We start from the raw sequence: 26,540 nt of genomic DNA on the forward strand, positions 1-26,540 counted from the left end.
TAGTCCGTCAAATTCGGCTTCGTGTTCTTCTTTTTCTTTGAGGTTTTGTATTCCTTGTACAGGTATGGCCTTCCACGAGGAGTAGCCACTATGCCTGTCTGACAACTGTCTGGGCAAGGGGCTAACTCCCCGGAACACCCAAACAAGGGAAAAAGCCAAAGGCACAAAAAAAACCTGAAGATTCATCTCTGATGGCAAGGCAAATAGTTTGGGGAGCGCTGATAAGTCCAAATGGAAGATTGCGCAGGTAGCCTTAGTAGATAATCCAAACATAGATGGTTCATAGGCATAGACCTGAGAACATCAGACTAATAGGCTTTCATTTCAGGACCCCCAGCCCAGCTTCAATGGTGTTCTTAAAGTAAGCAAATCTAACATTCAGAGCTCTCAGTGCCTACACTAAGCCTTAGCCTCAAACAACCCTGGGAAAAGCATCAACTAGGGTGGTGAAAGAAAATCAAATTGTACAGATAATGTGGATCTGGGAGACCTGTATCCCTGCAGGGTTATTGCAAAGCAATACAACAAAGTAAAAAACAGAATGAAAAAGGACTGAAAATAAAAACAAATTCTAAAAGATCTTGGCTGTGACATCTGATACAAACATGTGAATGCTATTCTGCACCAATTGATAGTTCTGTTATCACCCCACACAGAAATGCATACTGTTTCTAATCCTGATTTCAATTGCATAAATTAAATTTCAGCGAACAATGAAGTTTCCTATTGGAGAGATGCAGGTGAGATTGACTTCAGCTTCCGTCAAGTGGGTCCCCAGACATTTTCAGTTTGGCCCCTGCTCATCTTTAGCTGGCCTGGCGAGAACTATCAATTGTGTGTGTTGTTGTGGCTACCTGCACTGGAGGTGTTTTTTTATGAATTACACCCATACACAGTCAGAAGCAGTGGTAATGGTTTCTTCTCTTCCAGGCGCAGAGTCGGTCAGTGGCCACATCGAAAGGGTCCACTGGGAGCCACTGGGCAGAGCATCGCCAGAAGATAGTGAATACGTGCAGCCCCAGAGAAGCAGAAAAAGAAAGTGAAAGGACGTGCAAGAGAGCGAAATCTGCCGCTGACCACCATGCAGTGGTCCAGAGGTCTGGCCTCCATGACAGCCAACCTTATGCCAGACATGAGTTGCAACCTGTCAAGCAGGCCATCAAGGGAAATAGTAAGATGGTGAGTAAAGAGGGATTGAGATAGTGGTGGGTAGTTGCTGGAATTTGTGGCTACCTGAGCTTGATGTTGTGTGCAAGGTTAGTGGTGTGCTCTTGTACCTTTTCATCAGAACTGGAGTCCTTGCGATTCATGTTAAGTTCTAAAACTGTTTCCTCCCCATTAATCATGTGGAGGTTTTCTTAAGGTTCTTCTGACAGATCTCAAACTAGGGTATCTACAATTTCAAAACATAAATTAGGATTCATTAAGCAACATATACCTGGTAAATGATAAATCATGCTTGGTGAAATGTGATTGGGCCGGGGTTAAAGAATGGTGGATACAATTTGAGGCCGTGTCCAATATGGTGACCTAAGAGGACGTACCTCGCAGTTGCCTCAATACTCAGCTTCTGTTCCTCCCTCTGACCACCTCACTCCCCTGAAAAATTATACCTTTAGAGTTGGTCTGTCCTCCACCCTCCCCAAGTAAGCAAAAACTGTGTAAACTTCACTCATGCTTGAGAACAGAGGCTGACAGAGTGAACAAAACTAAGGCCTAAGGCATTAAGTGATATCAAGATGGCACCTCTAACTGCAAGTTGAGTGACAGAGAAGCTCCTACAATAGTGGCTCTTCAACACACGATGGAGGATAGGACAACCCCATAAGCTTTGGATTCCTTGGAGGCACCATTCCCCCTGATCGGATCTCTTTTGTGGAAGTAGCAGTGATGAAGTGGATGCTGACTTGGTCCTGGGGTGCGAGGGGAGATCTGTGATGCTGGTATGCACACCACTCCTGGTGTATGAAAGCAGCTGTGGCTCTGTGACGGCTTCTGCCTTTTGTGAATACGGGCTAGAGTTTGTGTGTGAATTCAAAGGGTGGAGGGTACTTGTAGACACCAAGACTACCTGAGTGGTTCAGAGGTGAGGTAGGGAGGGCCAACAGCATTGAAAGGTACACTAGAGAGGTGTGGGATAGAGTAGCCTCTAGAAGGGGCATGGAGTTTCTCTAGCCCTATGCTGGCACGCAATAAGGTACCAGTTGAGGGGCATATGTAATTATGTTATGTTATTTTACGTATAGGAAAAGCTGCTACATTTCGTCACTGTGTGCTGCTTGAAATTGCCTATGCTATTCATTCTAACCTGATTTCATAATTTTATACTGTTTTAGAACTAATTGTGTCATAGGTGTCATGATTCCTGCCCCTCATGTCCCCAGCCCTCCAAGATGTCAGGCTGGAGCCAGGCCACGATCACCTACATGGCCCTCAAGGGCCTCTCCATCCCTCCAAAGACCCACTTGGAGTCAGATTTGGCTCTTGTGGCACCAGACTCACTCACTCCCATAGGATAACATTGGGGAATTGGCCTTGTAGTGCATTGATGGGGACAAGATGGATGCCCCCACATATTTCGGTTCCCAGAACTGCATGTGCAGTCTAGTCTTTCGGGCGTGGTTCAGCCCAAAGACACCTGGGATACCCAGAGACTATTTGAGCCACACCCAGGCTGAGAAACATGCTTTGTGTTTTCTGCACCTGCAGCGTGACACTCACCGTGTTCGGATCGGTCTCCAGTAGGCCTGCATCTTTCTTCTGCACTCAACTCCTGCAAGAACAAGAACACCGTTGGGAACAGCCTTACCTTGCGGCGCTTCTGCCCATCATTCATCGCTCCTTCTGTTCTGCGGGCATTTTCGGTGGTGTCATTCCCATCCCGGCACGCCGCTTCCTAAGAAAAAGGGAAAAGAACAGAAAAAAGAGATTAGTAAGCATTCAGCAAATCTTCGCTTATTTTGAAAGACTGTACGAGCTTCAAACGCTTACCTTAATCCAGGCGCTCTGTGGGAACTCTGTCTCCGGAACTTCTCATCCATCTGCAAGAAGGAAAAGACACTCCAGGTTAGTGTGAAAACATCTAGAGACGCTGCATTCCGCGCTTACTCACCGCATTTCTTCTTCATAAACGGCATCCACGCTGAAAACGTCGCAGCACCTAAAAGACACAGAAAAAGAACTCTATTCAATACAAATACGAAAGGGTCGCATTGCGCTCTCACTCACCTTCAGCGCTACTCATCTCAGCAGCACGTCGCCATCTCTGGACGCCGGCCATCATCTAAGGAAGGAAAGGAACGAAGTTAGAGAACTGTTCAAAAGACTCTTATACTTACCTGTCGGACTCTTGCCAGTGAAGTAATTAGACAGCAACGAGCCCGCATGAATCAACGCGCCCCTGGGCTGAAGGCAGGACGGCGAGCACACTTTCTAAGAAAACAAGGTGAGCTGTGCATCAAAGGGAAGGGTTAGACCCCGGGGAAGAAAGGGTTCAAGCACACAGAGACAATAGGGAGTTAAACTCTGCCAATCCTGTGTTTCGGGCCCAGTCTCCGGTCGAGTAGACTCCAGAGAAGGGTTTGAGGTTGTAAGAGGTCAGAACAGGCTGAGTGATGTCCCCATGGATACCAAGTGAGCGTTACAATAGGAGATAGGAAATAATTTCATGACACCGAAACGCTTTATGTAATTTTGCTCATTAGGACGGTCCAGGCAGTGTGTGAGCGCCATGATGAAAACACAGTGACTAAAGAGCAGGGGATCAAGAGGGTACTAAAAGCTTCTTGCTACTTATTGTGAGTACTGGGACTTAATCCCCCAGACTCACCCTCTTTCGATGCACCATTGACAATTCATCTGGGGGCGCCGCAGTCCTCATCTGACTCACGTCAGCGTGAAGCACTGATGCGTTTCCTGTTTAGGCCTGTTTGCGGCCAGGTGCAGCAGTCGACAGGTCATGCTGCCGTTCATTTTCCTTTTTCTTGGTAAAAAGAGAAACTCACCTATCTCAGTACCGGGTAGGTGCATTTGTGGGAGCTGAATACTTGTTTAACATGGTGGAAGTAAGGAAGAATATTGGATATTACCCCCTTGTTGAAGAAACCGAATCTGGACCCAGCCGATCTAACGAATTATCAACCAGGTCGCAGGCCTATCATGACCAGGTAAAATCTTAGAGAAAGTGGTCACCTCACAATTGAAAACATTTGTGGAGGAGGAGGCACTGCTTGATGGGCTACAGTCGGGATTTCAGCACAAACATGGGACAGAAACAGCTTTGTTAGCAGTGTATGATGAGTTGTTAGAGGCTGCGGAAAAGGGGGACTTACTCTCTTTGTGATGCTGGATTTGTTTGCAGCCTTTGACATAGTTAAGCATAGCATCATACTTGCACGTTTAGCAACGTCTGGTAATGTTTCTGACCAGGCCCGAAAATTGTGTGGATCATTTCTTGAGGACCGACACCAACGTGTGAAGTCTGGGGGTTATATCTCAGATCCTATTGTGATGAGCTTCCGGAGTGCCATAGGGGTCATCGCTTTCCCCACTGATGTTTAATCTCTATATGCAGCCTATGTTGAACATTCTGAAAAGTCATGGCTTAAGTTACCATTCTTATGCAGATGATACTCAGATTTATATTAAAATTGACAACATTGAAGAGGCCTTTGTAAAAGTGAGCCAGTGTTTGGAGGATATAAATGGATGGATGGATGTCCAAAAATCAACTTCAGTTGAATGCAGCAAAAACAGAGTTGATTTTGTTTGGACCAGAGAAGCAGGTTGTAGCCGCAAGAGAATCTTTTGCTGCATATATTCTTGGGGAGAAACTTCAATTCTCTGTTAAGATCAAGAATCTAGGTTGTATGTGGCAGGAGAATCTGGGTAGTGAGGCACAGGTAGAGGCAAAGGTTCAATCTGTATACTACTTGTTACGGCTGCTGTGATGAGTGATACCATCTATCCCTAAAGAAGACTATGCAGTAGTTATTGCTACTATGACAAATACCCATCTAGACTATTGTAATAGTATTTTGATGGGTGTGCCAGCTAAACAATTGTATAGGCTCCAGAAGACCCAAAATGCAGCAGTTAGACTGATTGGTAGTTTGAGGAGAGTAGATCACGTCTCTCCCTTACAAAGGTCCCTTCACTGGCTAACGGTCGAGGACCGTATTCAATTTAAGGTTGCTTTCATGATCTTTAAATGTTTAAAGGGACTGGCCCCAGATTATCTAAGAAATAACATTTCGCTCTACAATCCAGTGAGGACCCTTAGATCAAAGGACCAACTATTTCTAAGTAGCCCCCGGTCACCATTCGTGACTAGAGGCGACAGGAGATTTGCAGTTTTTGGACCTAAATTATGGAATAGCATACCACAAAAGATCAGGGATTATCAGATACTTGTTCAGTTCCGGAAGGCTCTGAATAAAATGTTGTTTAAATAATCACCTAGTTATCTGACAACCCTCAGGGACACAGTATTGTACCAACTATTGTAGCAACCTTTCTGTATCTTTTTTTCTATATTGATAATTGCAACTGCGCCCCTATACGGTTTAAATCCGTGATGGCGTGTTACAAATATAAAAAATCAATAAATCAAAATCACATGTGGGATTTTGAATGAAGGGAAGTTATTAATAGCGGGGGTGTTGCAAATGAAGCATATAATTATGTATAACCAGGTGTTTTGTCTGAATTTGTGGCAGAGGGCCGGCCTGTGTGATGTCATTAATCCAAGATGGCCACCGCTACAATTTATAATTCAGAATTTGATCTATAACTCGCTTCAGAGTGATCCTATTAAATATTTTCTAAGGACCTTTTTTGTTCACCATAAGAACTGAATAAAGAAGGTCCTTAAAATAATTGAATATCTCTTATTGTTTATAAGTTTCTGTTCGCAGTTTGTTTTTCATGATTTCAAATTATTTAAGACCAGTTGAAGTGTGAAATTTGATTCTATCTTCTAGTAAAATATTTTTTTTCTAAATGTCGTTGCCTCCAGATATCGAAAGTCATTTAAAAGTAGAACTTCCACCATCAGCCAAACAAGAAAATGGATAATGGACTTTTAGTTGTGTATCTTATGTCAACAAAGAAAGAAATATCCCCTGGTTAATTCAAAATGTTATGAAAAGGTTTTAAAGTATATTAAGAAGAGAGTAAAGGTGAACAATATTGAATACTTGAACATAAGTCTACGATTAGACAGCTTAACACCTAAAAAAACGGAAAAATGAAAAAGCATAATGGCATTCAGAATGCTACAAGCATTGTACTCGTAAGGCAAACATGGATTGAAGCAAAAGATTGTATGGAGAGCAGTTGTGTGAGCCAAAGATGTCTATCTCCAGCCATGAAGAAGAGGAAGAAATAGAACGAAGCTACACTATAAGATCAAAAATACCTATGTACAACAGAAATAAATCTTTCTTTTGCAATAAAGAAGACAAAAGAATAAATCAATTATATTTCATAGCAACTGATTCAGCAGACATCAATTTTAAGCGAGCAGTGAACTGTCTAACAATGACACATTGAAGATTCGTCTTAACGATTGTATAGATCCTCGATACCCTCACCCAAGGGAAATTGCATATCATAAGCTATGTTGGAACACACATGTAGTGAATATCTCACGATGCAAGCGTATACTAAGCGGAAAGATGCAGCCAAATGCACTGTCTTACGAAGAAACAAAAGTTGAATTTGTATCTTCAATCAGTGATTTTCTCCTTGAAGAAAACATAACAATAATGGGGGAAATTGAAAAGCTTTACAGGAAAATTGCAGCTAACAATGGTTTAGAAGAAGGACAGATGAACACAAGAACACAAAACAAAAGTTTTATAGAAGAAGAGCTTCAATGTATTGGCATTTTTTTTAGTAATCCTAAAAGGGTAAATGAACCACAAAGAGTCTCGCTGAAAGTAACAGCAGATGTTGCATTATCTCATGCAGAAGAAGCATTTGAGGACATTGGGGAAAATATCAGAAGCCTCATGGCAGAAGCTATGATTTTACAGAGAGCCGTACTAACTTGTAAAAAATGGAAATTCACTGGAAGTTTTGAAGAAGTGAATTTGGCAGATGTTGTACCAAAGGAGGTTGTTATTTTTTACAAGGGCAGATAGATATGAAAAGTAAGTCAGAAAAGCAGGATACTTCTGTAATGAACAGGGCTCATGAATTTTAAGAGATGTTTATATAGGAAATGCTGTCACCACGACAAGTTTCCTACTTGAGCACTTCTACCACACAGTATACCTGCAAAATGCCCTTCCAAGTGGCAGTTGGGCTCACAGCGCACACAGCTACCTGCTGCAAATTCATCAATCAATTTCTGCATAGCATGGGAGCTTCTATGGATTATGCCGCGTCCTTCAGGTTGAGACACAGATAGCCACAGAGGTAATAAAATGCATGGATGAGTGTGGAGGATCTTACGTTCCCTCAAAGTTGGTCAGAGGCAGATTTGTCTATTGTGCTGCTGACAACATTGACGTCCCTTTGGATACTCTGTATGGTAAAGGAACTTTGCACAGTACTGTTATAGTGGTCAATCGGGAGAAGGAGGAGTCAGATGTCCTAAGCCTAATTGAAATATCAGAACTATCATCACTTCCATCACTGCTGAAGATTCCTCAGTCCCCGTCTGAGGTCATGTCTTGCAACATTCTCAAAGTGTGTAGGTCCCCTAATCCTTTAAGGTTTCACATCACTGATTATACAGAGAGGAAAAAGGTTATTTTAGATTCCAGCAGGCTTGAAGACCTAATTTGGATGATGGCAGAAGGCTTGCTGGTGAGTGATTTTCAAGAATGTTCTGATGAAGAGTTGCTGGATACACATTGTGATCTCACTGAAGAAACCAAGACTGATGAATGTGAGACATAGTCAGAACCACTCACTATAGTCCTGACTTTGTCAGCTTACAATTCCATTATAAGTGATCCTCCAACTAAGGAAACTAGAGTCTGTGTACTCCCACTCATAGATGCCAGCCCAACAGCACACAAACACAGCTCCAATTCATGAAGAAGTTGCAGAAACAAACATACGTCATCACCTCAGAATCAAAAACAATTGTAACATTGGATATTGGCCTGTACACGCCTGTTTGAAAATTAGCTAAGGCTAAAAAAAGACTTGTTAAATAACTAGATGCTTAGAATGCTTTGAGCTATTGGTTCTTTCTTGGATGGTACAGGCATTGAGGCCACCCTAACTGTACTATATGATGCGAATGTTGTGTCGAAGATTCAATCAGGGAAGTATGTAAAGAGAGCAGTTGAAACACAGACATCACTAAAGATTGCACTTTTCAAATGCATCATCAATTAATTCTATAAAGAGTGTTTTTAAATCAAGGAAAGTTGGAACCTTAAGAAGTTACTTAAAAGTTTACAAGTGGATGATTCCCAAGAAATTAAATCAGTCCATAATTACATTGTGACTATTCTGACAAATTTGAATGTGATGGCCAAAGTGAAAGCATTAGGGGTTAAAGAATCTCAAGAAAAACACTCAGATTTGCTCTTCAGTACATTCATATGGTGGACACAATGCTTTTATTTATCAGATCCATCGGAACTGCAAACTGGGATTTACACCTTGCATCACTTGAAGTTTGTTAAGTACCTTTTCGCCCTCGATTTGATAAACTATGCAAGTATGGTAGCATGATCCTTTGCAGAAATGAAAAAGCTTGGAAGCACACACCCGGACTTGTGTGGTGAGTTTCAGAAAGGCAATAGGGTAGTAAGCAAAATTCAAGTACCCTTCTGTGCTTTAGGTTCAGATGAAGCTCTGCAATATCAAAACAGGGCAATGAAAGTACTTGGTGGTGCGGTTTATATTATTCAAAAAGAAACAGGCTCTAGCAGGATTCTTTTTAGGTTCTCCTGAGCGGTCAAGGCTGTTTACAGAAACAAACGAATTGTAGGAATCACAGATTCCGAACATTCAAAACATCATCACCGAACAGCATCCAAAGTGAGACGCCAAAAGGAAGATGTTCAACAGATCTGCAACTCGATCATGACATTGACTAATCCTGTGAATTATGATGGAAAACAACTCATCAACATCTCGACAAAGGCAGTTTTCTATGTAAAAATTAAGAAGGGACACATCAAGAATGTCAGAAAAAGGTTGTCAAATGTACAACAGCTTTAAAGAATACCGCATTGAATTAGAAAGTTCTAGCCTGTGGACACCAATGACCAAAAAGAACCTTCAGCTGTGTATAGGTGCACGCAAAGTTGTTAAAACAAAAGTATCAGACACCATAGTGCAGTTGAAGGCAGATCGTTCTTTGTTCACATGTTTGCTTATTGCTTCACAAAGTCGAACTGACATTGATCTACAGGAATGCTTGAGTAATTACGAATTCTCTGAAGTCGCTCTTTCAATGTTCATCTTAGATGGTACAATGATTTTAGCTGCAAACAAAAGCAAGCTGATAAAGATTCTATAAGAGGAACAACATACAGAGGTTTCTAACAACATGACAGAGGTCTCTTCATTTGTTACTGAACACAGATTATCTGTACCAGAGCAAAGATATTCAGCAGCTGTCTTCGAGGAAATGGCAGGATTGCAAGCACTGCAGAAACCATCATATGTGAAGACTTGTGATGAGCTTGCAATTAAATTCAACAAGAAAATAGAACCTTATATGCTCAAGTATGATGAAAAACATTTAGTATTTGATACCTACCTAGAAAATTCACTTAAGAACTCCATGCGAAGGAAAAGAGCAGGAAAAGTAACATATGTTGAGTACAAGATGACAGATTCTACAAATATTTAAATTTTTTCCATGAAAACCCTCCTGTTGCATTCTAAAACTAAAAATGAGTTAACTCTTTACCTCTCAAATAAAGTAATTCTGCATGGACAGAGGATAACAAGAAGCATGGTAGCCAGTTGGAGAAATTAAGCCAACTCATCAGATGCAAATGATGTTGGAGACATTGAAAGCACATATGAGGAGGCAGACACAAAAATAATTATTTACTCCCTTTATCGGATAGTCATGCTACTACCCTCCACATTCTTTCACCCAATACCAATGTTTTTGTCCTTTCACTGTGGTGGTCACTGTTTTTCCTGTCTGACAGCATGTTTGTCACAGGAGTTGGAACTAATAAAAGATTTATAGATCACAAAAGTGTGTGCCCCTGCATAGGTCTTACAAAAGCGCAGGCATTACTAGGCCTTCATGCTCTTTCAGGGTGTGATGTAACTGAGTGTTTTACGAAGAAAGAAAAACTATCTTTCTGGAACATTTTCAAGACGTCATAAAAATAAAACCTTGAAGCTTTGGGAAGACTTGGATGTCTTAGAAGAATTTATGAAAGATGATGAACGAATGATAGAGCGATTAATTTCTCAAGTCTACTTGCCAGGAACAAAGATTTCAGACATTGGTCGACTGCACTGGTGGATGTTCACAAAAAGAGATGCAAAGTGAAAATCTGCCACCAACAAGATCCTCTCCAATAGCATACATCTTAAGGACTCATTACCAAATGAAGGAGTGGCTATGCGCTGATCAAGAACACCTGAATCTCCCAGAGCCATCACAATTCGGGTTCGACAAGACAGATAATCAATATTCCCCTACTTTGTGTATGCTTCCATGTGCACCACAATCAATCATACAGCTGGTACGGTGTGCATGCATCAAAGGACAGTGTGCTGTGCATTGCAAATGCCGAGTTCAGTCACTAAGGTGCACAGAACTGTGTACGTGTGGTGGCGACGAAGAGCTCTGTGATAACAATGATTTTGTAGATTATGAAAATGAACTCTGGGACTCAGAAGATGACCTATAAGACCTTAATTTCTCTCGTCAAATGTAAATAGTTACTGCAGTTTTAATAAATAGTATATTTCAAAAAGAACGTTGCAAATTATTTCAAACGTTCTAATATAGTGAGCCTACAGTCATAGGTTTGCGATGAAGTAGCAATCATTTATGAGGCCATATCTCGGAAACTGTAAAAGATATTACAAAATTCCTTATATGAACTTTTCCATTACTTTGACCATGTTTAACAAAAAACATACTCAGAAAATTTGATAGAACCACCTTAAAAGCAGTTACAGTTCAAAAACGAAATTAGCATCCGTAATGGTGCCCATCTTGGATTAATTACATCACACAGGCCCCCTGACACAAATTCAGACATGACAGATGCTTCACTATCAATGCATCACCAGTAGACATCATTCCCTTCATTCAAAAGATGAGGTTATTGTAACACATGCCTGTCAACTATACATGCTTGGGTGCTGAGCAGGTGAGCCAAATCTGATCAGCTGCTATAAATCTGCTTCTTGAGAGCCTTGCAAACGCTGAGAAGATTGCAGTTTTTTTGTTTAAATATTGGGGGATTGCCTTCAGCATGCACCTGACAGCGGTTGTATGGTCCTAATGAACGAGGAGCCTCCCCAAGTAAACCTAAACAAGTCCACAGCACAACATACAGAAGGTGATGTATGGAGGGAGGTACCTTTTGCCATTCCTATGTCATGATACTCTCCAGGTCCTTGCTGGGAGTGTGGCATAAGATACATAGGAAAGGGAGAAAATGCCCTTAGCAACAGATACAGCAAACATCCCTACTGTGCTGGGCAGTAAACCGAGAATGTCTTCTACTAACCCACTTCAGGAAGACTGTGGCTGGTATTGTTGGCACTGTGGAACAAGGTGAGAAACACAACAAACATATTTCTGAAGGTTTTACCTCAGTATTGAAAGGGGATTCTAAATCCAGCATCCAGGGTGAAATGGGAATTCCTGGTGCAGATCTCACTCAAAACATCAGACAAGATGAAGGAGATTGAGTCAGTCAGGGGCATGATAGATGTATATAAGGCAAAAGTTACAAACATTTGTGAGTGCTTTCCATCGTTATCATCAGATGTTGGATCTCACCACAAGACAGTGAAGCACCTGCAAGAGAAACATGAGGGTCACAAGAACCCACCCCAAAGGGAGAATCTTCTCATGAAATTGCTTACGTAGGGCTCTGAAGGTTAGAATAGCACTGATTGCATGCTTCTCAGAGATAACTCCAACACTGACATTAGGATGGATAAAGCCCACAGGGTGGGTCATCTTATAAGAGATCTGCAGGCTTCCCCTTGTGCTATACTTTAAGCCTCATTACTTTGTTTCCAATGAGAAAATAGTGTCTTCCACCAGGGACAGAAGGCAAAAAGGATACCTGGACTACACAATCCAACTTTTTCAGGAGTTATCCCCAGCTACAATTGGCAGGCCTCGAGAAATGAGGACGTAAGTAACATCCTTCTCCAAAAGAAAATACAGAATCGTTGGACATTCTCATTTAGCCTTCAATGTGGCAATAGCAGCCAGGAGCTACGGTCTATTTTAGAGAAAAGGGCAAAGGAGATACACTTGTTGAACCTCAAAATGGATGATAAAACTGCACATCCGAAACTTCACGAAATCGAACATGTGGGTGGACAATGCCTGGCACATGTGGAAAGGGCTAAGAACTTCAGTTTCTAGTTCAACCTCAAAACCAAACTGAGAATTACACTGAATCAACATGCCCTGTTGCTCTGTATAGTGTTTTGGTATGAGAGAGAGGGACCGGATTATAGATGTTCCTCAGACCAGTAGGCATTTATTTTGAAGGCTGTCAGCCCAGTTTATATTATGATATCTTTATTTTTCTCATTCTATGATCCTGTAACGGGGGTGCAAGACTTTGAGTTACTGTTATTGTGTGTGTTGCTCTTTTACTTACAGGGAGGTGTGGATGAGCCATTTGTTTGTGATGGAGTGGAGGGGGGAGGGGCAGCTGCAAAGGATAGTGGGGCAGAGGAGAGATGGGGACTTCACTTACTTTTGCCAGTGTGTGGCAGAACTGGTTCTAAATCTTTGGCGATGGGATGGGGTGGCAATGGGTGGTGTTTTTAGTAATTGTGGGGCACATACAACATCAGTATAGCCTAAAATAACCTACCATTTAATATGCTGCCCATAGGGTTCTTTACTGTGAGACACATATTGGGCGACACTGAGCATTTAGTCTGAACTAAAGTTAGGGTCTTGTTGAGCGTGCATGGTTTACACATGCCGTTAATAAGTAGTCCACTATTTAAAGATTAAAAAAGGCCAAAACTAGGATAGTCTGCTTGAAGGAACCTCACCTTCTAAAGCAGACAAACACAGGCTGGTCTCCAAGGAATGCGCAATTAAATTTCAAGCAAGTACTAAAGCCAAGAGTTCTGGGGTGGCAATTCTTTTACATAGGCACTTTCAGTTCTTTGTGACTAAAACATGATCATACCTGAAGGTAGATTGGTATTTGTTGTGGGGACTGTGATGGTCGTCCCCTCACTATAAATTAAATGTGCTGACAGTTAGTTATTGCTCAACAATAATACAGTATTAGGCGTGCCTTAAATTTGTTGAATAGTATATTTTTATGATACATAAAAGGAGACAGAGGAATTGGTATATAGTATATATTATAAAGTACTCTAATCATGGCCGAGGCTAAAAAGAAAAGACATGAGAATCCCACAGACAATATTAGATTTATTACAACATACAATGAAGGAGTTAGAGATGTCCGAGAAATCCTAGAGAAACGTTGGCATTTATTGACTAGAGATCAAGATATTCACCAACATATAAAGGCCAATGCCAGTGTCCCATTTAGAAGAGCAGCATCATTACAATCTAAATTGTCTCCCAGCCTTTTTTAATCTGTTGACCCCACAGAGGACAGGATGGTTAACAGAAAAACCAGAGGGGTTTTACAAATGTACCACATGTAAGGCATGCCTATTTAGGACTAACATCCAAAGTTATAATCATCCAAGAACAGGAAAAAAGATTAAGATCAGAAAAATGATTACATGGATGACCAAATATGTGATAAATGTGCTAAAATGTAGCTGTAATCTGCGGTACATAGGTAGTACAAAACTAGAAGTGAAGACAAGAATATTACAACATATATACTTACTTATTTATTTATTTGTGTTTAGTTCATAAATGTACTTTAACAAATCAATTCATAAATTCACATAATTATTACAATCAATCAATAAAATAATTGAACATATCTCATTTTTTTGATCATACAAAAAACATTATGTTAAAAACATGCATAACACACAGATATATTAAGATTTGACTTGGTACATACACACTTTATACTAAAACAGAATTTTTCAAATTCAAACTATTTAAAAAAAAAGGCGTGAATACCTGTGCAAACTAACAACATTGTGGAATGCCTATAGGCCGTTTATATCGAAGAAAAGTAAACATGTCAACCAACTAAAGAAAAACAGCATAATCCAGTTGACCATTCAATGACCATTACTGAGTTTGTTCCTAATATTACACTAAACTTTATAAAGTGCTATGTGAAGTCTTTCACAGTCAGAATTCAGGCATTAAGACCAAAACTCGATAGATTTCAGCGAATTATAGTCATGAGTAAATTGTCCAAGCAGTGTCATATAACTATGTCCCATTTTTTGGCATTTGGTCATCACATGCCTTGCCATCTCACAGTGATCTGAAATGTCACAGATTCTACAAAACCTATCTTCTCTAGAGATTTTCCATTGTCCACCTTGTATAGATCTAATAGGTAATTGGTTGGTGCGAAGAAGCAATCAAAATCTTTGCACTTCGGGATCTGGAAATGTTGAAACGAGATGTTAACCAGCTGTGAGGGGCAGCTATGCCTCACCTTAGGTGTTTCAATGGCGGATTCTGCGTCCTGCAACTGAATGCAGGGGCGCGGTAATGTTCCAGCCTCTCTTCTGGATCTAGTTGCGTCAATGATCCTGCGGGGTGTAGCGGAGTTCTGAGTAACTGTGACTCTGTAGGTAAGACTCTCTGCCAATAGACTCTTGGTATAGTTTGCTTAAATGTTCTTAGCTGCCAAAGTTCTCACTATTGTTCTTATTTCCTTTACAGGTGTGGTTTAGGAGGGCGCCAGATGAAGGATTGCCATCTCCCCACGACGCTGAGCAGAATTCCTGCAGGTGAGTACTAGCGCGAGAGCGTTGCATCGAAATGTACAGTAAATGGTTCTTTTCCTTTGCGCGACTAACCTGTGGTTCTTTTTTTCCTGTACTGCAGGTGCGGTGTGGCTCCAGAGCGGCGATTGCATAACCGCTTCAATGGAATTCAGAAAGAGCGCGGCCTCCGGGTGAGTATTGGTTCTCTATGCGTGTGTTTTCCTTTCAGCGGATGCGACGATCCTGAGAGCGGCAGAAGGAAAAGCCTTTCGGATGGCCTGCTTCTCAGTTAAGGACTCAACCACTGTTCTAGTTCTTGTTCTCTCTTCCTTTCCTTTCTCCACAGGTGCTGATGGTTCGTGGTTGCCAAGACAGGTATGGCTGAAGACCGAGTAACTGGAGCTGAGCAGACGCAGTGAGAGTTATGCTGCAGGAGTGCAGAATACCGCAAAGTGTGTTCTGTCCTTAGGGTGTGGTTTATATAGCCTTGCACAAGTGGTCCCAGGCAAAGTAGTCCCTCCAGCCACACTCAAACCTAGACTGTATGGCTCAGTTCTTTAAGGCTGGGCTGTGTGTGTGTCCATGCTCCCTGCAACAAGATGGAATAACATGAGCCTGGCGCCAACAGCGCCAGGACCGACTCCGGGAAGTCCTAAGGCAACCTTTTGGGGCCTTAAAGGTCCCCATGGGTGCCAGCAACTTGGGTAGGCTGAGCTCCTGATGTCTGGGGGCATGCACCATGACAGCACTCCCCCCCCCCAAGCCCTCCCTTAGGGTGGGTTCTCCCGCTGGTCCAGGTTTCCTTAGATGATTATGATGGAACCTTTTCACCAAGCGTGGCACATGAATGTGGTTGCTAGGTTCCCATGTTCTTTCTTGTGGTCCATAGGCTTTCCAGTCGACTAGATAGAATAGTTTTGACTTGACAATTTTAGATTCCAGAATATCTTTAACCTCAAATTCAGGTCCCCCGTCGACCATGATTGGTTTTGGTGGTTTCGTTACTCGAGTTCCAGGTTGCACTGGTTTCAAAAGCGAGACGTGAAACACAGGATGAATTCTCATATGTGGAGGTAACTCCAACTTCATAGCTACCGGATTAATGATGGCCTTAATGGGGTATGGTCCCAAATATATGGGATTGAAAGAATGAGTTCCTTTACAGGTATGTGTTTCGAGACCAGCCAGGCTTCATCCTCAAACTGATACTTTGGAGCTTCACTCCTATGTAGTTCTGCAGATCTCGTGTACTTTTCCCTAGCGTGCCTTATTTGTTCTGTCTCCCTTTTGAAGGCTTGTGTGATGGTAGTCTGAACACTTCTTATGGCTGGTATTTCCAAATGTTGCGGCGGAACAAGGTTAAAGGTTCATGGATGCATCCCATGTATCGTATAAAACAGACTCTGCCCAGTGCTGGAGTGTAAGGAATTGTTATAGGCATACTTGGTTATCCAAAAAACATCTTTCCAATTGCCTTCCGTTTGGTGTAACATGCATTTTAGGTAATGATCTAATGTTTGGTTGGTTCTCTCGGTCTGACCATTGGTTTGGGGATGGTGGCTCGTGGAAAGTCTTACATTGATTTGGGCTAACTCGCAACATGTTTTCCAAAAATGTGAGATAAATTGGCTGCTACGATCTGAAATCAGGACGGAGGGAAATCCGTGTATTCGGACAATCTGTTCTAGGAACTCCTTTGCCTGGATTGAAGCTGAGGGTAAGCCTTCTAGTGGAATGAAATGGGCCATTTTGGAAAACAAGTCTACTACCACTAAAAGGTGTTGAACCCATTACAAGGAGGGAGATCTGTGATAAAATCGAGAGACAGCATATGCCAGGGTGTAGGTGGAATATCCAGAGGTTGCAGTAGGCCTGGTGGTCTCCTTTTTTTAGCCTTGTTTTGTGCACAAATACCACATGATAGCACAAACTGCTTGATGTCTTTATGCCATGTTGTCCACCAAAAATGCTGCTTGATTTTGGCTTCAGTTTTTGCAATTCCAGGATGACCTTCTACCAGTGATTTGTGGTAATTTGAGATGACCTTTTCCTGAAGTTCCTAACTGGATAGATAAAGGCGTCCCTGAAAGTATGGTAAATTATTTTTGACTGAATGGTGTTTGCTTTTAGTTGGCAAACCCTGCATAGTCTTGGTATCGATGAGATGCAACATGTCCTCATGGATGTCATCCAGAGTCAGAGATGTGGTAATTGCAAGGATTCTTCCTCCAGGGATGATGGCTACTGGGTCTGGACTTGTGTATGCTTCATCTATCCCAATGTGGGACAGAGCATCAGCTTTTCTGTTTTGACAACCAGGTCGGTATGTAATCACAAAATCAAATTCAGCAAAGAACAGTGCCCATCGGAGTTGGCGAGAGGATTGGACCTTTGCCACCTTTAGGTATTATAGATTGCGGTGATCTGTGATTACTGTGATGGTGTGTCTTGCTCCTAACAGATAATGCCGCCAAGCGTTAAAAGCCGCCTTGATGGCTAAAAGTTCCTTGTCTGTCACGGCGTAATTTAATTCCGGTGCTGTGAATTTTCGTGACCAAAAGGCCACCAGTTGAAGTTGACCCATCTCAGGGTCCTTTTCTGTCACGACCCTCGCCCAAAACCCCCTCTGGCAAACCCATTGGCCAGGTGGAGTCAGGACTCGGGCCTCTAGATCCTGGCATCCTCTTCAAAAGCCCTCATGGGGCCAGTCCTGGCGCCTATGGCGCCAGGCTCATACACCATGAAAAACAATGTGCTTAGGAACTACTTTATTGTATTGTCAGCCAACATGGAGGCATCCACATAGCTTGGTTCCTTAGAACCAAGCTATGCGGTCTAGTGTTTTGGGTGTGGCAGCCTAGGGACTACTTTACCTGGACTATTTTGTTGCGGCTATTTAAACCACACCTGAGCAAGACAACACGCTTTGCGTTACTTTGCAGCTTGCAATGTGATGGTCACCGTGTCCAGCTATTCCCTCGAACCTCAGAGAAGCAGAACCTGCAAGGAGACAAAAGGAACATCTTTAGCAGCAGCATCTTACCTGCAGTCTTCACCTTTAAATACTCACAGCTACTGAGAACAGCTTCCTAGAATATGCACGCCTCCCGGACAGAACGACCTGAAAGATGAAGATGGAGGCAACATTAAAGAAAGCAGTAGAGACATTTACAAATGACGAACTGCTCAAAAGGCTTACCTGGCTGGTCGCCTCTCGGCTGGCGCCACTCCGGACATTCCACTCGCGCTGAAGAACGCTGCAACCTACAAGGAAGGAAAACACAGGTTAGCAAAGACAAGACTTCGCAGCGCTGCGCATAGCGCTTACTTACCGCATCATAGCGCTCTTAATGCGCCATCATTTACCAGCGGGGCTCAACCAAGCCAGTTCGCCTTGCGGAAGCTCTGCATACCTAAGGGAGAAAAAAGAGACATTATAAACAAAGAAAGGCATGCAGGATAGCAACAAAACTAAAGAACAGCAATAAGACCTACCTGAACAATATCAAACGGGCCGGCGTCAGTGAAGTAACTGGACCACACTCGCCATGAAAGACAACGTGCCCCTGCAAAGAAGGCAGGGTGGAGAGCATGCCTAATTCTACCATAAGGTGAGGAGAGGGCGCCAGAGGGACTGACCTCATACAGGGGTGGAGGTAGGATATTTACCCCAGTCAGTCAGTCTTGAACACAGTCCTCCTGTATTTTCAGGCAGAACCTTCCCCCCAGACCACATCAGGGCAAAGCTGAGAAGCAAACGAGCGAGTAACCCAGCTGGGTGGCGTCCCTGTGGATACCAGGTGAGCGTAGCAGAACGCAAAGCCTACCATAACAAATCCACCTGGGCGCCATGGAGACATCAGAAATGGACCAATTGGCCCAATTACTAGGAGAGCTTTGTGCTGAGGTTCATTCTGCCCTGCCCGACAAGAGACTAATGCCCGCCGGAGAGACCTAATAGTAACCAAAGAACACACTGAAGAGATTAGCAGGCAATACTTGCAATCACAGGCAGGACAGATGCCTCTACCTGGAACCAATCCAACGATGCAAAACCCCGCCATACCACCCACTCCGGTACAGATCACGTTACCTGGAACAGTGCCCCTGGCACCACCAGAACCGTTCTCAGTCGACCCACGGAAGTATGCGGCATTCATCAATCAGTGCTGCCTTCATTTTCTTTGTAGGCCTGGAGCATTTCCAAACGACCAAGCTCGGGTAGCTTTTGTCTTATCATACCTGAGTGATAGTGCAGCAGATTGGTTGGTGCCGTTGATAACCCATGACAATCCTCTATTACATGACTTTGGGGTGTTCCAGAGAGAAATGGAAAAACTTTTTGCTCGCCATACCCAGGAACAAGCTGTAGACAATGAACTCTTGTCCCTCCGACAGGGTAATCAGGACTTGTTAACGTACATTCCCACCTTCAACAGACTGGTTGCCGAAACTAGGTGGCCAGAAAACAAAAGAACCACGTTATTCCATCGAGGCCTACGAGGCAAATTAAAGGACGTCTTAACCCAGGTGGTTGATCCACCCAGAGACTGTGCAGAATTCATAAATCTGGTCATGCAGCTAGACCACCGGTTGCAGGACCGAAAGGCAGACCAGTCTAAGACGGACCCTTGGACTGTGCATGTTCGACCAAGGGAAAACACACCCCGTGTACCTGAAAATGCTGTAGAACCCATGCAGATTGGAGAGATACGGCCTCCATTAACAAAACAAGAGCGGGACAAAAGAAGACAACAACAGCTTTGTTTGTATTGTGGGAAACCAGGACATTTCCTGAAGGACTGTCCAGTAAAACCCCCAAGAAGAACAGTCGGGCCACAGAGAAGGATGAAGCTAAGGAATCGGAAAACTACCAAGCTCGACAAACGTAGAGGTCAGTTTGTCGAGTGAGAAGAAAGAGTTGCTGACCTCGCACTTTTCAATACCAGTGATCTTAATTAACCAACAACAGTCGTCAAGAATGCATGCCGCTGAAGCATACATCGATAGCGGAGCAGTTGGAAATTATATTGATCAAGAACTGGCAGCAGAGGTGGGGCTTCCTTTGTGTTCTAAGCCAACTATGGACAAGGTAACCACCGTGGATGGGACGGAAATCGCTTCCGGACCAGTAACCCAGTGCACAGCCAGGGTAACCTTGCTGTGCCAGGATGGACATCGGGAGTCTATTTCATTCCATCTCATCAAGGCACCTCAGTTCAGGCTAATAGTAGGGATGCCATGGTTGGTTTCTCACAACCCTTTGATAGACTGGCGGGTATGAAAATTAACCTTCCCCGGTCACTGCTCCCCTACCTGCTACTACCAAGAGGAGAAACCCGACATCTGTTTCCCCATGACTCCCGGAGCGACAGTATCAACCCTGGGAGCAACTTATACCTTGCCAAGTGAATACCATGATTTCCAGGATGTTTTCAGAAAGGACCAAGCCAATACATTGCCGCCGCACAGGCCCTATGACTGTCAGATCGACCTTGTTCCTGGTGCACAAATCCCTTGCGGCAGGATCTACGCTCTCACAGAACCAGAAAACCTTCATTTGAAATCCTATTTAGACCAGTACCTTGCAAACGCATTTATCCGTCCTTCGAAGTCCCCCGCAGCCAGTCCTTTGTTCTTCGTACCGAAAAAGGAAGGAGACTTGAGAACCTGTATTGACTACCGCGCATTGAACCAGATCACCGTGAAGATCCGCTACCCCTTGCCACTTATCCCTGAGATGCTAGACCAAGTTAAAGATGCCCAGATTTATACCAAATTGGACGTTCGAAGAGCGTACCACCTTGTCCGAGTCAGAAAAGGAGATGAATGGAAAACCGCCTTCCGTATTAAGTACAGCTTGTTTGAATATCAAGTCATGCCCTTCGGGTTATGCAACGCTCCTACGGCATTCCAGTATTTCATGAATGACGTCTTAAGGGAGTTAATTGATGTGTGCGCCTTAGTGTACATAGACGACATCTTAGTATACTCAGCCTCGGAACAAGATCATGTCAGACACGTTCGTTCAGTCCTCACCAAGCTCCGTCAACATCGCTTGTTTGCAAAGCTTGAAAAATGCTTTTTTCATGTCACCGAAGTAGAATCTCTTGGTTTTATCCTTACTCCAGGAGGCATCAGAATGGACGTGCACAAGGTAGATGCCATTCTGAAATGGCCTTCACTGACGTCTCTGAAAGGGGTACAAAGCCATGCTGCGCTTTGCGAACTTCTACCGCCGGTTCATCCCAGACTTGTCTCAGGTTGTACACCCAATCACAGTACTATTACGAAAAAACAATAAAAAGTTTGCTTGGACCGAAGAAGCAGAAGAAGCCTTTCAGGAACTTAAACAAAGGTTTACCTCCGCTCCAATCCTGCGACATCCTCGCCCAGATCTCCCTTATGTCGTTGAAACTGATGTGTCCAGTCTTGCAATGGGGGCTGTCCTTTCAAAGAGAGACCTGGAAACCGGCCAGCTACATCCTCTGGCCTTCTGGTCGAAAAAGTTCTCACCTCCAGAGATTAATTATGCCATCACGGACAAGGACCTCCTGGCAATCAAATCCGCCTTTAAAGCCTGGAGGCACTACCTTCTAGGGGCCAGACACACCATTACAGTCATCACAGACCACCGAAACCTGCAATATCTCAAAAAAGCCAAGGCCCAGTCCTCGTGCCAATTACGGTGGGCCCTTTTCTTCACCGAATATGAATACGTAATCACATTTAGACCAGGAGTCAGAACCGGAAAGGCGGATGCCTTATCTCGCATGGGCACAGATGAAATAGTATATACAACTCCAGACCCAGTACCTATTATACCTGAAGACAAACTCTTGGGTATCACGACAGCCTTAACACAAACAGAACTATGAAAAGAAATCCAACAGACAATGAATCCTGATGCCTACCTTGCATGGCAAACTCAAGGAGAACAATATACCATCAAAGATCAACTACCCTTTTTTAGGCATCGCCTATATGTACCCAAGAAGGAATTACAACAGCATATTATTTCAAACTATCACGATTCATTGATCGAAGGGCATCTTGGGATCGTCAAAACCCTAGATAAGGTGAAAGAGAACTTTTGATGGCCTACCGGGCGTAAGGACATCATTCAGTATATTCAGTCCCGCGGTGTCTGCGCACAAAATAAATCACAGAAACATAAACCATCTGGTCTCCTACAACCATTGGACATTCCTCCAGTTCCATGGCACACTCTTTCCCTTGACTTCATCACTGATCTACCTCCAAGCCAAGGGTTCAACACCATCCTTGTAGTTGTGGACTTATTCTCGAAGATGGCCCATTTTATTCCTCTCAAAGGCCTCCCAGACGCAGCCACTTTAGCAAAAGTGTTCCTGGAGGGCGTGGTTAAGCTACATGCTTCCCTTCGGTTCTGGTCTCTGATCGAGGCAGCCAGTTTGTTTCAAACTTCTAGAAAAAATGTTGTGCAATGGCGCAGATCGACGTTCGGATATCTACATGTCACCATCCCCAAACGGACGGCCAAACCGAGAGAACCAATCAGACACTCGAGCAATATTTACAGTGCATGCTGCACCACGAACAAAGGAATTGGAAAGACCTACTATGGATAGACGAATATGCATGTAACAATTCTTTGCATTCAAGCACGGGACAAACCCTTTATGGCAGACATCCACGTACCACTGAACTAGACCTTCCAGCCAGCTTGGAAATGCCAGCGGTAAAGACTCTACACACCACCATTACTCAGGCTTTCAAAAGGGCAAAGGAACACCTTATTCATGCCAAAGAAAACAAAAGAGATTCGCCGACTAACACTGGAAAAAGTCCCCTGATTATCAAGTAGGAGACAAAGTTTGGTTAGCCGCTAAATTCGTACCCATCAAGGGAACCCAGACCTTTCATCCCAGATTCTTAGGATCCTATACCATTAAGGCAATTATCAACCCAGCAGCCGTGAAACTGGATTTACCACCTAATCTACACATCCACCCGGTATTCCATGTGTCCCTCCTGAAACCAATGCAACCCGGCACACGGATTGGGACACCATCTAAGCCCATACTTGTTGACAGAGAACCAGAATTCGAAGTCAAAGATATCTTGGACTCTAAATACTCTAGGACCAAGCTAAATTATCTCGTCGATTGGAAAGGATTTGGACCACAAGATAGATCCTGGGAACCCAGTGAGAATATCCACACACCATGTCTCATCAGGAAATTCCATCAGAACTTCCCAACCAAACCTGGGCCAGATAGAAGGAACACCATGGGAGGGGCCTTAAGGGGGAGTGCTGTCACGACCCTCGCCCAAAACTCCCTCTGGCAAACCCATTGGCCAGGTGTAGTCAGGACTCGGGCCTCTAGAGCCTGGCATCCTCTTCAAAAGCCCTCATGGGGCCAGTCCTGGCGCCTATGGCACCAGGCTCATACACCATAAAAAACAATGTGCTTGGGAACTACTTTATTGTATTGTCAGCCAACATGGAGGCATCCACATAGCTAGGTTCCTAAGAACCAAGCTATGCTGTCTAGTATTTTGGGTGTGGCAGCCTAGGGACTACTTTACCTGGACTATTTTGTTGGGGCTATTTAAACCACACCCGAGCAAGACAACCCTGCTTTGCGTTACTTTGCAGCTTGCAACGTGACGCTCACCGTGTCCAGCTATTCCCTAGAACCTCAGAGAAGCAGAACCTGCAAAGAGACAAAAGGAACATCTTTAGCATCAGCATCTTACCTGCAGTCTTCATCTTTAAACACTCGCAGCTACTGAGAACAGCTTCCTCGAATCTGCACGCTTCCCGGACAGAACGACCTGAAAGAGGAAGATAGAGGCAACATTAAAGAAAGCAGTAGAGACATTTACAAATTACGAACTGCTCAAAAGGCTTACCTGGCTGGTCGCCTCTCGGCTGGCACCACTCCGGACATTCCACACCGTGACCTACAAGGAAGGAAAAGACAGGTTAGCAAAGGCAAGACTTCGCAGCACTGCGCATAGCACTTACTTACCGCATCATTGCACTCCTAATGCACCATCATTTACCAGCGGGGCTCAACCAAGCCAGTTCGCCTCGCTGAAGCTCTGCATACCTAAGGGAGAAAAAAGAGACATTTTAAACAAAGAAAGGCATGCAGGATAGCAACAAAACTAAAGAACAGCAATAAAACCTACCTAAACAATATCAAACGGGCCGGCGTCAGTGAAGTAACTGGACCGCACTCGCCATGAAAGACAACGCACCCCTGCGAAGAAGGCAGGACGGAGAGCACGCCTAATTCTACCACAAGGTGAGGAGAGGGCGCCAGAGGGACTGAAATCATACGGGGGTGGAGGGAGGATACTTACCCCAGTCGGTCAGTCTTGAACGCAGTCCTCCTGTATTTTCAGGCAGAACCTTCCCCGCAGACCACATCATGGTAAAGCTGAGAAGCATACCAGCGAGTAACCCGGCTGGGTGGTGTCCCTGTGGATACCAGGTGGCGTAACATTTTGAGAGAGAACCGCACCCATTGCCAGGCTAGAAGCGTCTGTTTCTACCACATACGGGAGATCTGGGCGAAGGTGTTTCAGGATTGGTGCTGAGATGAATTTCTGTTTCAAGCCCTGGAATGCCTTTTCTGCCTCTTCCGACCATTGAAAGCGTTTATTCTTTCACAGTAAGGATGTGATGGGATGTACTAATTGCGAAAAGCCCAGAATGAATCGACGATAGAAGTTTGCAAACCCAAGCATACTCTGTACTCCTTTGATTGAAGTTGGAGAAGGCCAGTTGAGGATGGCATCTACCTTACGCAAATCCATATGAACACCTCCAGGGGTTAGGACAAATCCAAGAAACTCGACCTCGGTAACATGGAAGAAGCATTTTTCTAATTTAGCATATATCTTATGTTGCCGGAGTTTTTCAAGGACAGCACGCACATGTTTCACATGATCTTGCTCGGAAGAGGAGTACACCAGAAAGTTGTCGATGTACACTACGACACAGACATCAATCAATTCTTGTAGGACGTCGTTCATGAAATATTGAAACGCTGCCGGGGCATTACAAAGCCCAAAGGGCATCACCTGATATTCAAATAGCCCATATTTGGTACGGAAGGCGCTTTTCCATTCGTCCCCTTTCTTAATTCATACAAGATGGTACACCCCTCTGAGATCTAGCTTTGTGTAAAGTCACGCATCTTTAACTTGATCCAGTAGTTCAGGCATTAGAGGCAAGGGGTACCGATTTTTAATGGTCACTTGGTTCAATGCATGGTAGTCTATACAAGTCCTTAAATCTCCTTCCTTTTTAGGCACGAAGAATAAGGGTGAGGCCGCTGAAGACTTGGACGGACAGATGAAACTGTTTGCCAGATACTGGTCTAGATACTTTTTTAAATGAAGGTTTTCAGGCTCAGTGAGTGCATAGATCCGACCACATGGAATCTGTGTGCCAGGTATAAGGTTGATCTGGCAGTCATATGGTCTATGGGGCGGAAGTTCATTGGCTTGATCCTTCTGGAAAACATCCTGATAGTCTTGGTATTCCTGGGGTAGCAGATTTGTTAGACTTATGATTGTTGCCACCTCTTTGGTCGAGGGTTCTTCTGCTTGATAGCATGTATGAGCACATTCGACTGAGAAGGTCAGCCTCTTAGCACGCCAGTCGATGCAAGGATTATGTGTCTCTAACCATGGCATTCCCAAAATTATTTGGAATTGTGGAGCCTTGATTAAGTCGAACACAATGGCTTCCCGATGCCCATCTTGGCACAACAGTGCCATCTCAGTCGTCGAGTGTGTTACAGGACCTGAAGAAATCTCCGTTCCGTCGACAGTGGTGACTAAATCAGTTGTTGCCTTCTAGCAAAGAGGAAGATTCATCCTTGAAGCCAATTCCTGATCCATGTAGTTGCCAATGGCTCCGCTATCGGTGTAAACTCTGACCACATGCATACGAGACGGTTGCTGGTGACTGATGAGAATCATTGGCAAGGCTAGGTGTGAGGTCTGGGAGTCCTTCTTTTCGCTCGACAAACGGACTCTACGCTTGACCTTGTCGGCAACCCCTACTGCCTTCCTGGGTGGTTTCAACGGACACTCTCGGAGGAAGTGGCCGGCTGTTCCACAATACAAGCACAACTGTTATTGCCTTCTTTTGTCTCTTTCAGCCTTGGATAGTGGCCCCCGCACTCATCCAATCTGCATGGGTTCAGACATGTCAGTGGTTTTGGAAGCATTTTCCTTTGGACGCACAAACACCCGAGTTTCCATTCTAGCTCGGTCAGCTTTACGGTTCTGCAGTCTGTGATCAAGCTGGACCACCAAGTTAATTGTCATGGCCCCCGAGGCTCCTGTCAGGAGCATTGGCAGCATCTGGTCCCAGAAGACAGCAGTATGGCGCAGAAACAGAGTATTACCACTGTTATCAGGTGAGGCCCCTTCCAACATGGCCCCCGAGATGGACCATTCAACTTAATCCAACATGGCCATTAGTGGGCCTG

The 26,540-nt window shown here is 43.9% G+C and overlaps 1 protein-coding gene across 8 annotated transcripts in view; it reads left to right on the forward strand.

Annotated features, from left to right (window-relative positions):
* Positions 1 to 26,540, forward strand: part of RPGRIP1 (RPGR interacting protein 1) — a 638,645-nt gene that overhangs the window by 443,104 nt on the left and 169,001 nt on the right. For all 8 annotated transcript variants that reach the window (XM_069633891.1, XM_069633894.1, XM_069633896.1 and 5 more), the window contains one exon: positions 931 to 1,179. In XM_069633891.1, the coding sequence (XP_069489992.1) occupies positions 931 to 1,179 (249 nt within the window). The remainder of the gene's footprint in view (positions 1 to 930; positions 1,180 to 26,540) is intronic.

Source organism: Ambystoma mexicanum, chromosome 13 (genome assembly GCF_040938575.1).
Source record: "Ambystoma mexicanum isolate Mex_15411 chromosome 13, UKY_AmexF1_1, whole genome shotgun sequence".
Taxonomy (NCBI): Eukaryota; Metazoa; Chordata; class Amphibia; order Caudata; family Ambystomatidae; genus Ambystoma; species Ambystoma mexicanum.